Source organism: Stegodyphus dumicola, chromosome 10, assembly GCF_044657685.1.
Source record: "Stegodyphus dumicola isolate Sdum_Otavi_A_Nest chromosome 10, ASM4465768v1".
In the NCBI taxonomy this organism is placed as follows: Eukaryota; Metazoa; Arthropoda; class Arachnida; order Araneae; family Eresidae; genus Stegodyphus; species Stegodyphus dumicola.
This window is the reverse complement of record NC_140777.1, coordinates 25,797,021-25,808,736: the sequence shown is the minus strand read 5'-3', so window position 1 is coordinate 25,808,736 and position 11,716 is coordinate 25,797,021. Positions and strand designations below refer to the sequence as shown.

Here is an 11,716-nt window from a genome sequence, read left to right as displayed (position 1 = left end):
ATTAACTAAAGGCATAAAAACCTTAACCGGAATATAGAAACCAAACAGTTTAACCATTTTAAAGCAAAAAAATGCACAATTTACCAACATATAAGAATAGAAAAACTAAGGTCATTGAGCCAGGTAACAGAGTGGGAATATATATATGTGTGTGGTTGGTGCAACTGATTGCAATGAAAAAGAGAGGTGCGCAACAGCATGTTATAGCAGTCCCATGTACAAAATTTCAAATGTTCTACAGCTATTCATTCTTGAGTTACACAGGATACATATATAAGTACAGATATCACGAAAAAAACTTTTGTGAATTTATTTTACAATCCTTTTTGACAAAAAAAAAAAAAGTCCTTTCTTCTGTCCATAGGTACAGATATTTCGCAAAATCGTAGTTTAAATGGTTTTGAGAGCGTTTGAAATATGATACCCGAAATTTTTGCAATTACAGTACTTCCTTTATTTCATATAAAGAAGTAAAAATTATTGAGCCAAATTTGTTTTAAGCTTTCTTTGAAATTTTTGTTTTGAAAAAGGAAATTTTCAATACATTTATATACAAAATAGTGTTTATGCATTTTAGACCGATTTCGAAATCAATGTAAAGAATATTTTTTTAATTGTTTAATCCGATAGCCCTTTTTCTGGATTATATAAGTATGCATTGTGGTTTCCATGATAGGACTTTTCATAATATTTCCAGGGGTACTAGTTTCCATTCCTCTTCCACAACTTTCCAGAGTACAATCAATTATGGTGGGTTAGCCCTTAGAAAGATATCTTTTTAAGAGACCAAAGTGTAGTAGTTCATAAGATGAAGTGCTGGGACTTTGCAGGAATACACTGAAAATGTATGTGAACAATACCTGTATTGGTCTTTATTTTTCACAGAATGCAGTGGTACTTTTTGAAATACGACTTGTTGCTTTGGCTTGATGAAGTTTCATTCTTCGAAAGTTAGTGGAATAAAGAAATTTCTGTAAATATCAAATGTAGAATTTTCTATTGATAGCACTTAGAGTTGATTTCAATATTTTTCTTAATCCACTCATTTCTAAGTTCCCATCATAAGAGAATCCTGCAATAATCATAAGTGTGCAGAAGCTTAGGGGAAAGAAAGAAGCGTATTGTATGACATTGGAATTTTATCTGCTTGACCGAAAAACATTTTTTACTCTTTGTTTTCATTTGCAGTCATTTAAGTAAATGCAAGCTCCATCAAGGGCCACAGTGTTCTTCCATTTATCTCTAGGTAAATAGTTTTTAAGCAGGGTTCTACGAATTATTTAACATGATAACCCATGATTTGGCAAAAGCTGGTGAACATTGTTTTTTGGCTTTTTTGGTCATAAATCTTAGTTTATTATTTATTGCTGCAAGATATGTATTTAAAAAATTGCATCCAATTTCTGCATCAGTGGATTTTCTCTTGTTAACAATGAAGTTTAGAAACAGCATGTACCTTTTTCCGGTATTCGTTTGGAATCTTCTTTCCATGTAGAAGTAATGATTTACAGTTTTCTCTTTCCGTTTAATAATGTTGCTTGTTTTGCACATAAGGAATTTAATGCCATGCATTTTTCAATATTTTAAATTATGGAATAGGGATATTTCTCTTTGGAAAGTGCAAAATCATATCCTTCAATACACAACTTGTTTACATGCAACGGCGATACTATATTACTTCAAATAATAAAACTATTGCCAGAAATTTTTATTCCAAAACATTTGCTCTTTTTTTTTTTTTTTTTTTTTTTTTTCAATTCTTTATCAAAATCAAAAAATGTGTAAACACCTTCTTAATTTAGGAACTTAAGAATATTAACAAAATAGCTGTTTGAAATAAATTTTAAACTCCATTTATCATTAACTACTACAAACAGTTTATTTCTGAAATACTAATTTTTAGGTTATATGAAGATGCTTTTCCTGTGACTTTCATATACTAAATATGCTATGTTAAAAAAATTTTTACAATCTATAATTTAAAAATAAATACACATATAAAAAGATATGTTTCTTTTATATTTAAAGATCATCTGAAAAATTTACAGTAACTAAACAGAACAGAAAATCAGTATGAAAATGTTTTCCACTTTCATATTACCTACAATCATAATTTTTATAGACAAGACTAGTTTAATACATAAATTTATTGAAGTAATACATGAAAACACATTACATACATATATAATGCTTTTGTTGTCTCATTCGTTTTGTTCAAGTATATATTATAAATTCAATGAGCAAATTTAAAATAATAATACTGCATTAATGGCAAATTGCCTGCATAGCAAAAGCCATAACAGCTTCATATGAACAAGATAAGTATGAAATAAGCTCTTATAAAAAAACAAAAGGATTATTAAACTGATTTCATCTTAAAATTGGTATATAAACATTATCTGCCAAATGCAGACAGAATTAAAATAATGAACCAACCTAAAATATATCTATTTAATTATGTAACACTTTACAAATAAAAAGGCTAATTTGATATATTGTCTGTAATATAAAACAAATCTATATACAGTCTTGAATAATAAGTTGGAATAATCTATAAAATTCATTATAACCCGTAGTTTATGCACCTAATTTAATATATATTTGGCATTTGCACTAGCAAACAAACTAGAACAATAAATAAAAATATGCATTTTTTATGTACATTCCATTTTGAGATGCGAAACAAATATCTTTGACACTTTTTCCATCTGCACAAAGGTATGGATATAGTTCTAAGTTATGTTATAGATACATAATGCCTGAGCTGAACAACATGCTTAATGACTTAATCCATAATATATATGTATTAAAACAATTTTAAATACTTGCAATCTATAAAGAAGCTATTTTAATACAATAACAAAGAGGTATATAGCATTAAAAAGCTTCGTGATAATACATATGTAGGATTTATGATCAGTAAAATTATCAATATTTATAACGCTAGTTTCTCACTGAATAATTTATAGAATATCGTATATCTCTAAGAATATAAACATTAAAAACTTTCATTAAAGGATATACAAGTATTAATATTTTTAATTTAAAATGCTATTTATTTTCTCATGACTATGGAACTAATTGAAATTTTACTATCAACTTCATGGATGGTTTGTAGAAAAAAGTGATGTACAAAATATGAAGGCATACTTTCTTACTGAAGGCATTATCAAATGAAATATGTGTGAAAGAATACGCTGCTCATATATTTTGCAAGTAATAAAAATCTATTAGCAAAAATACTCTCAATTTTATAAATTTAAGAACTTTTTTTATGTGCTTGTTAAAAGAATACAAAGCTTCTTTTTGACATGTCATTGCAAAGTGCAAAATCACAGCCTTTTAAAAGATAACCTTAAAATAAGGTAAAATTGTGCTTATAAAGTGGCAGTGAAATTTAAGGCAAGCATACTAAATTTAAGGCCTCAGATAGCTGCACCATAATTAAATGAGCAACAAGTAATACACTTTTCCCGTTTTTCTAATAAGTTTGAGATCTTGCTTTGTGTTATCTATATACTATATGAAATTAGCTATCATCGTAAAATACATATATAATAATTAAGGCATATAATTAATATATATGCCCAGTTTTTCACAATTTTACATGTAAGTAATCACTATTAGAATTAGATTTAATATGTTAAACCTCTCATACACAAGGCTGCTAAAGATAACAAAATAAACTACAGCTTTCAGAATGGAAAACTCAAGATAGGAGAATAAAAGAAAAGTCTTCCACTCTGAAAAAAAAAATTCAAAATCAACTATTTTCACTTATGACTTGCACATCACATCAGTTAAAGTAACACAGAAAAATGGGATGAAAGAAGTATTAACATGACTTGTATAGTAACTCAAAATTAAATAGTATAGAAAAACTATGATATATAACATGAAGTACATCTATCACATTCCACAAAACGTAAAAAATAATCCTGGAATATAACATAAGACACGTTTTTACACTTTAAAAATTATAATCATTTACAGATCTTAATAAGAGGATGAAGCTGGAACAACCTATAGAATAAACTTGAAATTTATATATAAATGGAAAATTCTATAGTATAAAGATTTAAAAATGTTTTTTTCCTAAATGAAATCCTAATTTCTATTTCACAAAAATTATGAAATATCCTTCTTTAAAGGATCAACATTTTAGTACATCTTGAACCTTAACATCAAGCATGTTCATAAAGAAACACAAAAGCACACATATAATCTTTGGAATGAGAGATTTAAGTAAAAGGGGGAAAAATTAGCGAGGAGAGGATTGTGGTGTTATTTCACGGAATTTATTCTTCTTACCAAGGATCTTCATAAGTTCTTTGGACATATAATAAGGTTTCTCAGGAGTGCCATCATTTCTTTCACAGTCTTCCACTATGTAGGAAATAAATGCTTTAAGACACAGAATGCATAAAGTTACTTAATACATGAACAATGTACTAAGACTTCAGTTACGAGTTATATTGTTACATTTTTCATTCTTTTTCATATTTACGCCGACAGTTATATTAAAATGCAATACCTTATAATTTAAGCAAAATGCCTGATGACTTGTTGAAACTCAACTCTTGCTGAGATCCGATGGCTGAGTGACGTCATCTCGAACTCTGAACTCTCTCACTTAGAGATCACGAAAACTCGGAATGGAGAAGTCGCACGCTGCGTCGTGCGAAAATTAAAACCTTTTTCATTATGTAAATATTCTGTAACCGTTCGCATCTTCATTAAATATGTTTGTGTAAGAAAGTATTTATCATTTATGGATTATTCCCTTCAAGATTTTGCAGATAGAGTTGCACAGAGTACAACAAATGGCCCTGGCAGAACCCATTGGAACAAGGTAAGCAGTTTTGTTTTACCTTGATTAACTAGTTAGAAGTAATGATAACGATAAGGATATAAATAATAATATTGTGGTGCCATAACGCGGGGTCATTGGGTTGAATTTGAAATGAAATTTAATAGATTTTGCTTAAGCAAAAACATGGATTTAGAAAAATTTAAAAAGAAACGATCTGCTATAAGAGCAGTAGTTATGAGGCTGATAAATAAGATAGAAACAGAAATTGCTAATGAAGGGGATAAAAATGTAATTGAAGAAACGGTTGCTCAGTTAATTAGTAAAGAAGAAGAACTAATCTTATTGGATAATGGTATTGAAGCTTTAATTGATGTAGCAAATTTAGAAGATGAAATAATGTCTAGAGAAGAGTATAAAAGTAAAATTATTGTTTGGAAATTATGCGCGAAAAGATATTTAGATACTAATCCACATAGCGCTAATTCTACTTCATATGGAACTGTCACTGAATCGCAAAACAAAATTAAACTCCCTAAATCGGCCCTGGAAACATTTTCGGGAAAGGATGTGTGCAGTTGGCCCAGGTTTTGGGCACGATTTGAGACAGCTGTACACGAAAACGAAGTCTACATGCAGTAAATAAATTTAACTATTTAAACTCAATTCTTACTTCCGATGCAGAAACTGCAATACAAGGGTTGACATTAACAGCGGAGAATTACGAGAATGTGTAAAAATATTAAGATTGCTTTGGACGCAAAAAACTAATAATAGATACCCATATGAACAATTTATTAACTCCGGTTAAAAGGTCTTGCGATGTGACAGCACTTCGAAAATTATATGATCGTTGTGAAGTACAAATTAGAGGATTAGAATCGTGTAATATTTTACCGGATTCGTACAGTACCTTATTGTATCCAATATTAATAAAGGTGATTTCGAATGATTTCGCACTAGAATTTAATAAGAAATGTAAAGATGATAACCATACAAAAATTACAAATTTGCTAAATTTTCTAAGGAAAGAAATAGAAAGTCGAGAATGTACAGGATTTTTAGTTAAGCCAACAGATTCTGAATTCACTGAAAGGAAATCCCATTTTGGAAATAAGCGGCAGTTTCGAGAACGTTTTTGAGACAGCGAAAGAAATCGGGATTATAATAAGGGTAGAATTCCTTCAGAGGCAGCGTTAAAAATAATCTAATAGCTGTTTATTCTGTTCTGAAAATCATACGTCAGAATCATGTCAAAACACTGTGCCAGAGAAAAAGGAAGCATTAAAGCAAAGAGGAATTTATTTCGTGTGCCTCAAAAGATACCATTTAGCGAGAATGTGCAAATCGAAACTAACTTGTGCTATTTGCGATCGTCGACATTATACATTGATACACTCTGACGAAATGAATGCGTCAGACAAGAGTCTCGTCCAAGGGGCAGTAGTCTCTTCTGTTTCTGATAGCGCAACAGCAAATAACTCATTTCTTCTGACAGCACAAGCTGAAATTATAAACATAGGCAATTGGCGCCAGCAAAGCGTTCGCTTGTTGTTTGATTTAGGATTGCAGCGAACATTTATTAGAGAGGACATCTGTAAGAAATTAAAACTTCCCGTTATTGGAGAAGAAAAAATAAAGATATTCTCTTTCGGCTGCACGACGTCTGAAGCGCAGAATGTTAAAAAAACCAGGCTCATTTTGCGTAATTCGAAGTATCGATATGAAATCAAAATAGAAGCTTTAATTATTCCTGTCACTGGACCACATATTCATTCCCCCAGAAATGAAATAGTTAATCTTATTAAAAAACAGGGCATACAACTTTCCGATGAATGGGGACAAGGGAATAAACCGCCGAAAATTTCTTTGCTGATAAAAGTGGATTTTTATTGGAAAATAGTTACAGGTAACTATTTTAAGGTAAGGTTCACAGACTGTCTAATTCCTTAGTAGCGGTTGAAACAAAATTGGGTTGGACTATTAGTGGAACAGAAAAGGCTTACGGAATTTCACCAACTAATGTGAATGCGATGAAGGTTCGTAATAATAAAGATACACAGAACGAATCACTGTCTAGTTTGCTGAAGAATCTCTGGGAGCTCGATTCTATGGGGATAAATTATGATTCGGATAAGGAACTCGAATTAGAAGATAATTTAGTTTTCGATAATTTCAAAAGATCTGTGAAATTTGAAAACAATTGCTATATTGTTCGCCTTCCCTGGAATCATAATTCAAATGAGCTTGGAGATAATCTGGAGATTGCTAAAATTAGATTTATGAGTTTAAGTCGTAGATTTCAGAATAATCAACAGTTCTATGACAGATATCGCGAAGTAATTGATAAGTACTTAAAAGAAGGAATCGCCGAAGAGACTAACATTGAAATTGGACCAAAAACGTGTTTTATGCCACATCAAGCCGTTATAAGAGAAAACAAGGAAACTACAAAACTCTGTGTGGTTTTTGACGCTTCACCACATGCGCAGAATTGTTTGTCATTAAATGACTATTTACATTCAGGTCCCAAGATGTGTCCAGAAATACTGGAATTGCTCCTTAAGTTCCGTCAAAATCGAATTGCGTTTACAGCTGACATCGAACAAGCATTTTTCAGATTTCTCTTGCTGAGGAAGACAGAAACGCAGTCAAGTTTCTATGGAACGATGGTGAATTAAATGGAACCAAAACAAAGGCTCTTCGTATGACAAGGGTAATTTTTGGAGCAACATCTAGTCCGTTTCTTTTCAGAGCAAGTCTTAATGTACACGCTGACAAATACAAGTCACAGTATCCGAAAGTATTTTCCATGCTAACTGAAAATATGTATGTCGATGATTTAATCGCTGGAGCAGATGAAGAATCAGAAGCATTCGAGGAATCGGAACATATTAAACGTATACTGAAAGAAGGCGGATTTAACATGCGGAAGTGGAAAACGAATTTACAAAGGGTATGGAATGAAGCAGATTTTTTACACAATTCGACTTGTTCTAAGGTATACATATGGAATAGGTCAAATGATACATTTTTGATAGAAATTGAAGATTTGGTAAAAGATGCCAAAAGGATAGATAACATACCCACTAAAAGGGAAATCTTGAGATTTGTAGGACGTTTCTTTGATCCACTGGGGTTTCTAAATCCATACACCATTCGAGCTAGGATTTTATTGCAAGATTTATGGGAACAAAAGATAGCATGGGACACTGAAATACCAGAAAATCTCAGAAAGAATTGGCAAAGCTGGTGTGATGAATTAGCTCATATTTCTAGTTTGGAAATACCAAGACATCAGTTTGCAGGTGCTGGGAAAAGGGATATAACGGATGGCCTACAGTTACACTGTTTCACAGATGCGAGTCAGAAGGCCTATGGGGTTGTTCTGTATTTTCGTTATTCGAAAAATGGAGTCATTCATACAAGTTTCATTACATCAAAATCACAAGTAGCACCTTTGAAAAAATTATCACTTCCAAGATTGGAATTGATGGGTGCTTTGAAAGGCTCCCGCTTGTCAAAATACATCCAAAAGAAACTTCGGGATGTTGATTTAATCGTATATATGTGGACTGATTCTAGCATAACGTTAGACTGGATTTGAAGTGATGTGAAAACGTGGAAGCCATTCGTTTAGAACATAATCCAGCTGATTTGCTAACTAGAGGTGAAAATGTCAAACATCTGAAGCAGAATAGCATATGGTGGGAAGGGCCCACGTGGTTAAAGGAAGAAATGGAACACTGGCCAAAACCGAATTTATGTTCCACAAAGAACATTGAAGAATGCAACAAGGAACTAAGAAAAACATCGAAGGAAGTTTTCAAAAATGCATGTGTTACCAAACCTTCCGAAGATTTATTTAAAAGCCAAAATTACAGCAATTTACATTGAATTTACCGAATTACTGCGTGGTGTTTAAGGTTCATCAACAATTTTAAAAATACCTTGAAATTATCAGGATGTTTGCAGGTTACCGAATTGGAAATGGCAGAAACTTATTGGATCAAACGTGTTCAGGAGCAAAATTTCATAAATGAAATACGGGCATTGAAGAAAAACGAGGAATTAGGTTCAAAATCAAAACTTAAGTCCCTCAGTCCATTTGTAGACGAAAGTGGTGTAATTCGTGTTGGTGGAGGATTAGAAAATTCAAATTTGGATTACAAACAAGCACATCCAATTGTTTTGCCTGACAAAGATCATTTGACTGATCTAATTATTCTTCACAGTCATCAGATGGTAGGGCACGGAGGAAGAGCAGATACTTTAAATCAGATAAGAGATAAATTTTGGTTGCTGAAGGCTCGTCGAAAAATTAAAAGTGTTCTATACAATTGCAGTGTCTGCAAAATATTTCGAACTAAACCTGTCATGCAAGATATGGCACCTCTCCCACAAGACAGATGCCAAGAAGCCTTTCCATTTGAAAACTCCAATATAGATTACTCGGGTTCACTGTACATCAAAAGTGGAAGAGAATTATCTAAGACATACGTTTTACTGTTTACCTGTGCTGTAACTAGAGCCGTGCATTTAGAACTTACAGCTGACCTTTCCACGGAAACTTTTTGCTTGCATTTAGACGGTTCATAGCGAGAAGAGGTTTGTGCTGAATAGTGTATACCGATAACGCCAAAACCTTTAAAAGAGTAAAAAAAGAATTAGAGCTACTGAACGAGGTGATGAAAAGCAATAAAGTTCAAGACGAGTTCTCTAAGCAAGGAATCAAATGGAAATTTATAGTTGAGAGAGCGGCATGGTGGGGAGGCTTTTGGGAGCATATGGTTCAGTCTTTGAAAGCTCTTCTGAAGAGAATCTTAGGCAAATCATCCTTAACTTTCAGGGAATTAGAGACAGTCATAACAAAAGGGGAAGCTATATTGAACTCCAGACCTTTAACATTTACATACTCGGATGTAGGAGAGCCAGAATCTTTGACCCCTGGTCACTTCTTAATAGGCAGATGGTTGCTATCATTGCCACAAGGAAGCTCTAAATTAACTTCAACAAAGGAGAGTCTTACACGCCGATTTGGACATCAACAGATACTGGTAGAAAGAATTTGGCGAAAATGGAGGCAGGATTATTTGATGAATTTAAAATCTGCTTATCATTTCAAAATTGCAAAAACAGGAACCTGTTTGAAGAAAGGAACTATTGTATTAGTGCATGAAGATAAAATTCCACGGCTAATGTGGAAGATGGGCATCACAATGAAAGTCTTTCCTGGGAGAGATGGCAAGGTGAAATCCTGTGCTGTCCGCTTGCCCAATGGACATACGATTAAAAGACCAGTGCAATTACTATATCCAGTGGCGCTGGAATGTAATAAGGACAATTATGGCAATTGTCCTTCCGGGCGAGAAGATGTTGCAACTCAACTCTTGCTGAGATCTGATGGCTGAGTGACGTCATCTCGAACTCTGAACTCTCTCGCTTAGAGATCACGAGAACTCGGAACGGAGAAGTCGCACGCTGCGTCGTGCAAAAATTAAAACCTTTTTCATTATGTAAATATTCTGTAACCGTTTGCGTCTTCATTAAATATGTTTATGTAAGAAAGTATTTATCATTTATGGATTATCCCCTTCAAGATTTTGCAGATAGAGTTGCACAGAAGACAACCAATGGCCCTGGCAGAACCCATTGGAACAAGGTAAGCAGTTTTGTTTTACCTTGATTAATTAGTTAGAAGTAACGATAACGATAAGGATATAAATAATAATATGACTTAAGTGCATTGACAAGAATGACCAACACTTTTGCCCACTAATAATATTTAAAATACAGCATTAATTACACCTCCTTTTTCAATAATAATGCAAACTATAAAGTCTGGGGCTCAAATCTCAGACTGCAGACAGACATACTATCTCACAACAGAAGGCATAGCTTCCTCAATGCTTAAGCTGGAAGTACACTTTTAACTTAAATGCTCGAGACATCATGCCACAGCCAAAGAGGACTAAGACAGAGCCAGCAGTAAACATTCACCTTCCATGGTTCCATGTGTCGGTAGTCAAGAAGTACTACACTGTATTTGCATCTTGTAATAAATAACTATATTTATTAAGTATATTTTTCAGTCCAGTGTAGCAAATGGTTCTAATAACCAAGGATAGATGGCATTACATGACCAAACAGGTTGCACATGTGCTGTATGTGAGTGTACCTATGCTAAGCTTCTGGATTTATCTTCTTTAACCACTTCCGCTACAACTAAACTTCACGGTTGCGGTGCCATTGCTACAATATAACAAGTGGCAAAGTGTCTCATTTAAGCCGCTCCACGTCTGCAAGGGCAATCCAGGGCTGTAACTCGAGAAATACACAATCTCGTTGTTAGGTGACGTGTACACCATGTTATTTTCATTTTTGCGCACGGTTTGAGATAATAGCCTCTCGACGTGCGTGGCACGTCTTTTTAGCGCAAGTGGTTAAGTTTGGTGTTTAAGTAAATATGACAGCAACCTGCTGGAGTATATCCTTTATAGTCTTCCTTATTATCTTTGCTGTGGAATGTGTAGATGTTTCCAAATGCTAATTTTCTAGTTTCACAGTTATCATATCAATTAAGTATTATTTTTATTTCCTAATTCCAGATAGCTCTTATTATGAGTTTCCCTTCCTGTTTCTGCAGGCCTTTTCATTATCTATTACTCCCTGCCAGCCTACATGAAAAGCAAAATGTAACTATATTGTACAAACCTGATTTTAGCTAGGGCCTGGACCCTTGACTGTTTTGGGGTCACACATAGACCTGCTAACCAGCTTACGAGCTAATTTAAATGGAGCAATTTAGATTGAGATAATTTCTACTGTCAGTATAACTTGTGTGATTTCAACTTGACTAACTAATTTAGTTATCCTTCATACTCCCTATCTGGGTAGGATACATGC

The 11,716-nt window shown here is 33.2% G+C and overlaps 1 protein-coding gene across 3 annotated transcripts in view; it reads right to left on the bottom strand.

Annotated features, from left to right (window-relative positions):
- Positions 1 to 2,129: 2,129 nt before the first annotated feature.
- The window catches only part of Ctl2 (Choline transporter-like 2), a 149,784-nt gene continuing 140,197 nt past the window's right edge, over positions 2,130 to 11,716 (bottom strand). For 2 of the 3 annotated variants that reach the window (XM_035365840.2, XM_035365841.2), the window contains 2 exons: positions 4,312 to 4,386; positions 2,130 to 3,743 (listed from right to left, as the gene is read on the bottom strand). In XM_035365840.2, coding sequence (XP_035221731.1) covers positions 3,604 to 3,743; positions 4,312 to 4,386 — 215 coding nt within the window. In that variant the 3' untranslated portion in view covers positions 2,130 to 3,603. Of the gene's footprint in view, positions 4,387 to 11,716 lie in introns of all 3 variants that reach the window. The other variant, XM_085824821.1, reaches the window with a different exon arrangement.